At 56.2% G+C, this 2,216-nt stretch overlaps 1 protein-coding gene across 1 annotated transcript; it reads left to right on the top strand.

Annotated features, from left to right (window-relative positions):
* Positions 1–902: 902 nt before the first annotated feature.
* LOC148702209 (uncharacterized) lies at positions 903–1,796 on the top strand. Its single transcript, XM_088706172.2, has 2 exons — positions 903–1,295; positions 1,383–1,796. The coding sequence occupies exons 1-2, from the start codon at positions 903–905 to the stop codon at positions 1,794–1,796; spliced, it is 807 nt and encodes a 268-aa protein (XP_088562298.2).
* The last annotated feature ends 420 nt before the right edge of the window (positions 1,797–2,216 follow it).

Raw genomic sequence — 2,216 nt, 5'->3', positions numbered from 1 at the left:
TGGACCTTTTCACTGCCGCAACTTGGGAGGTCCGCGAGCTTGACCAGTCAATAGCCATGTCGGCACTCAAGACTAGAGCTCGGTCTTATAGATTTCTCTTCTCCATCGAGAAGAATTTTTCAGCCGACTTCACCGAGATGCTAGCCCGGGTGCTAAAATACGCGAAAGTCGAAGAAGCTGTTGCTTCTAGACGGGGTGGGACTGAGCAAACCTCCAAGAAGCAAAAGAGGCGTCGCGAGGAGCGCGGCCGTCCCAGGAGCCCGTCCCCACGCCGAGCTAAGAACCCCCCTCGTCCGAAGAGTCCACCTCGGTTGCGGGGGCTGCCCCGACTTAGGTCCCCGCCACGTCCGAGATCCCCACCGCGTCCCCGCATATCCAATGGGAGGTACGAAAACTACACTCTCCTTAACGCTCCTCGGACTGAGATCCTCATGGAGATCCAGGGTCGGGATTATTTTCGGCCTCCACCTCCGATGCGGGACCCCGGGGCCTGGCGCAATCTCAAGAAGTACTGCCGCTTCCACCGGGACCACGGCCATGATACGGAGGACTGCTTCCAGCTCTGGGACGAGATCGAGGCGCTCATCCGCCGAGGAGTGCTCAACCGGTTCGTGCAGAACCGACGTGAAGAGAAGAGGCCAGTGGAGGACACCGCGCAGCATGGAGAGCTGAATGCCAACAAACCCATCGCTGGCACCATCAACACCATAGATAGAGGAGCCCCAGCCGGGGAACCAGCTAGGGAAGTCATCTCCTTTTCAAACGAGGACCTGAAGGGAGTCAAAACTCCCCATGATGGCGCTGTGGTCATCTCTATGGTCGTAAACAAGTTTAATGTAAAACGTGTCCTAGTTGATAATGGAAGCTCGGCGAATGTTTTGTATTTTGAGGCCTATTCTAGAATGGGGATGACAGAAAAGCAGCTACGGAGGATGAACGCTCCGCTGGTCGGATTTACTGGAGACTCAGTTCCAGTGGAGGGCGAGAGCGACCTCCTGGTCACGGTCGGACTCGCCCCCCGAGAAAGTACCGTGAGGATGAATTTTCTCGTGGTGCGTTTGCCCTCGGCCTATAACGCCATCCTCGGACAACCAGAGCTCAACGCCCTTCGCGCCGTGGTCTCAACCTGCCACCTACTTGTGCGGTTCCCCACCAGCCAAGGAGTCGGCGAAGTCCGTGGGGACCAGGCGGTAGCAAGGCGATGCTACATGGTGACCCACGAAGCCAAGCAACCGGCCGAAGTGTTGACTTCAACACCAGATGATCAGCCCACGGCTGAAACTTTAGAGACACGGGTCGGTCCTCAAAAGAAGCGGGTCGAGCCTGGTGAGCTACTCATCTAAATTTCCTTGCGAGAAATTTTTCCCGAGCTAACCGTGCAGGTCGGCTCCGGCCTCGATGATCGCGAGAGAGATCGCTTCGTCAGCTTCCTGCGGAACAACGTAGACATCTTCGCCTGGTCGCCCACTGATATGCCAGGGATAGATCCGGAGGTTGCGGTCCACCGACTCCAAACGAAGCCAACCTGCAAGCCAGTGCGGCAAAAGAAGCGGAGTGCTGCCCCGGAACGACAACGAGCGGCGGCTGAGGAAGTCGACAAACTCCTCAAAGCCGGCTTTATCCGGGAGATATCCTACTCGGAGTGGCTCGCCAATGTGGTCCTTGTCAGAAAAGCTAACGGGAAGTGGCGCATGTGCGTGGACTACACCGACCTGAACAAAGTCTGCCCAAGGACAGCTTCCCACTCCCAAGCATCGAGCAGCTCGTGGACTCCACCTCGGGACATGAGCTCCTGACATTCATGGACGCCTTCTCAGGGTACAACCAGATCCGGATGGCGCCGGAGGATGAAGAAAAGACGGCCTTCATTACTGACGGGGGCACCTATTGCTACAAAGTGATGCCCTTTGGGTTAAAGAATGCTGGAGCAACTTACCAAAGACTGGTCAGCCGAATCTTTAAAGACCAAATAGGCCGGAATATGGAGGTCTATGTCGACGACATGCTGGTGAAGAGTCGAATGGCGAAGGATCATGTGGTTGACCTCGACGAAGCATTCACCACGCAAAATGTGCGTTTGGGGTCACCTCAGGCAAGTTCCTTGGCTTCGTGATTACCCAGCGGGAAATTGAAGCTAACCCCGAGAAGATCCGAGCGCTTCAAGAGATGGTGCCCCCGAGGACAGTTAAAGAAGTGCAGCGACTTACGGGATGGGT

This window comes from Phoenix dactylifera, chromosome 10 (assembly GCF_051530095.1).
Source record: "Phoenix dactylifera cultivar Ajwa chromosome 10, Ajwa_hap1_PhDact_Kaust_v1.1, whole genome shotgun sequence".
Lineage (NCBI taxonomy): Eukaryota > Viridiplantae > Streptophyta > Magnoliopsida > Arecales > Arecaceae > Phoenix > Phoenix dactylifera.
Note: the sequence above shows the minus strand (reverse complement) of the source record. Positions and strands in the feature narration are given on the sequence as shown.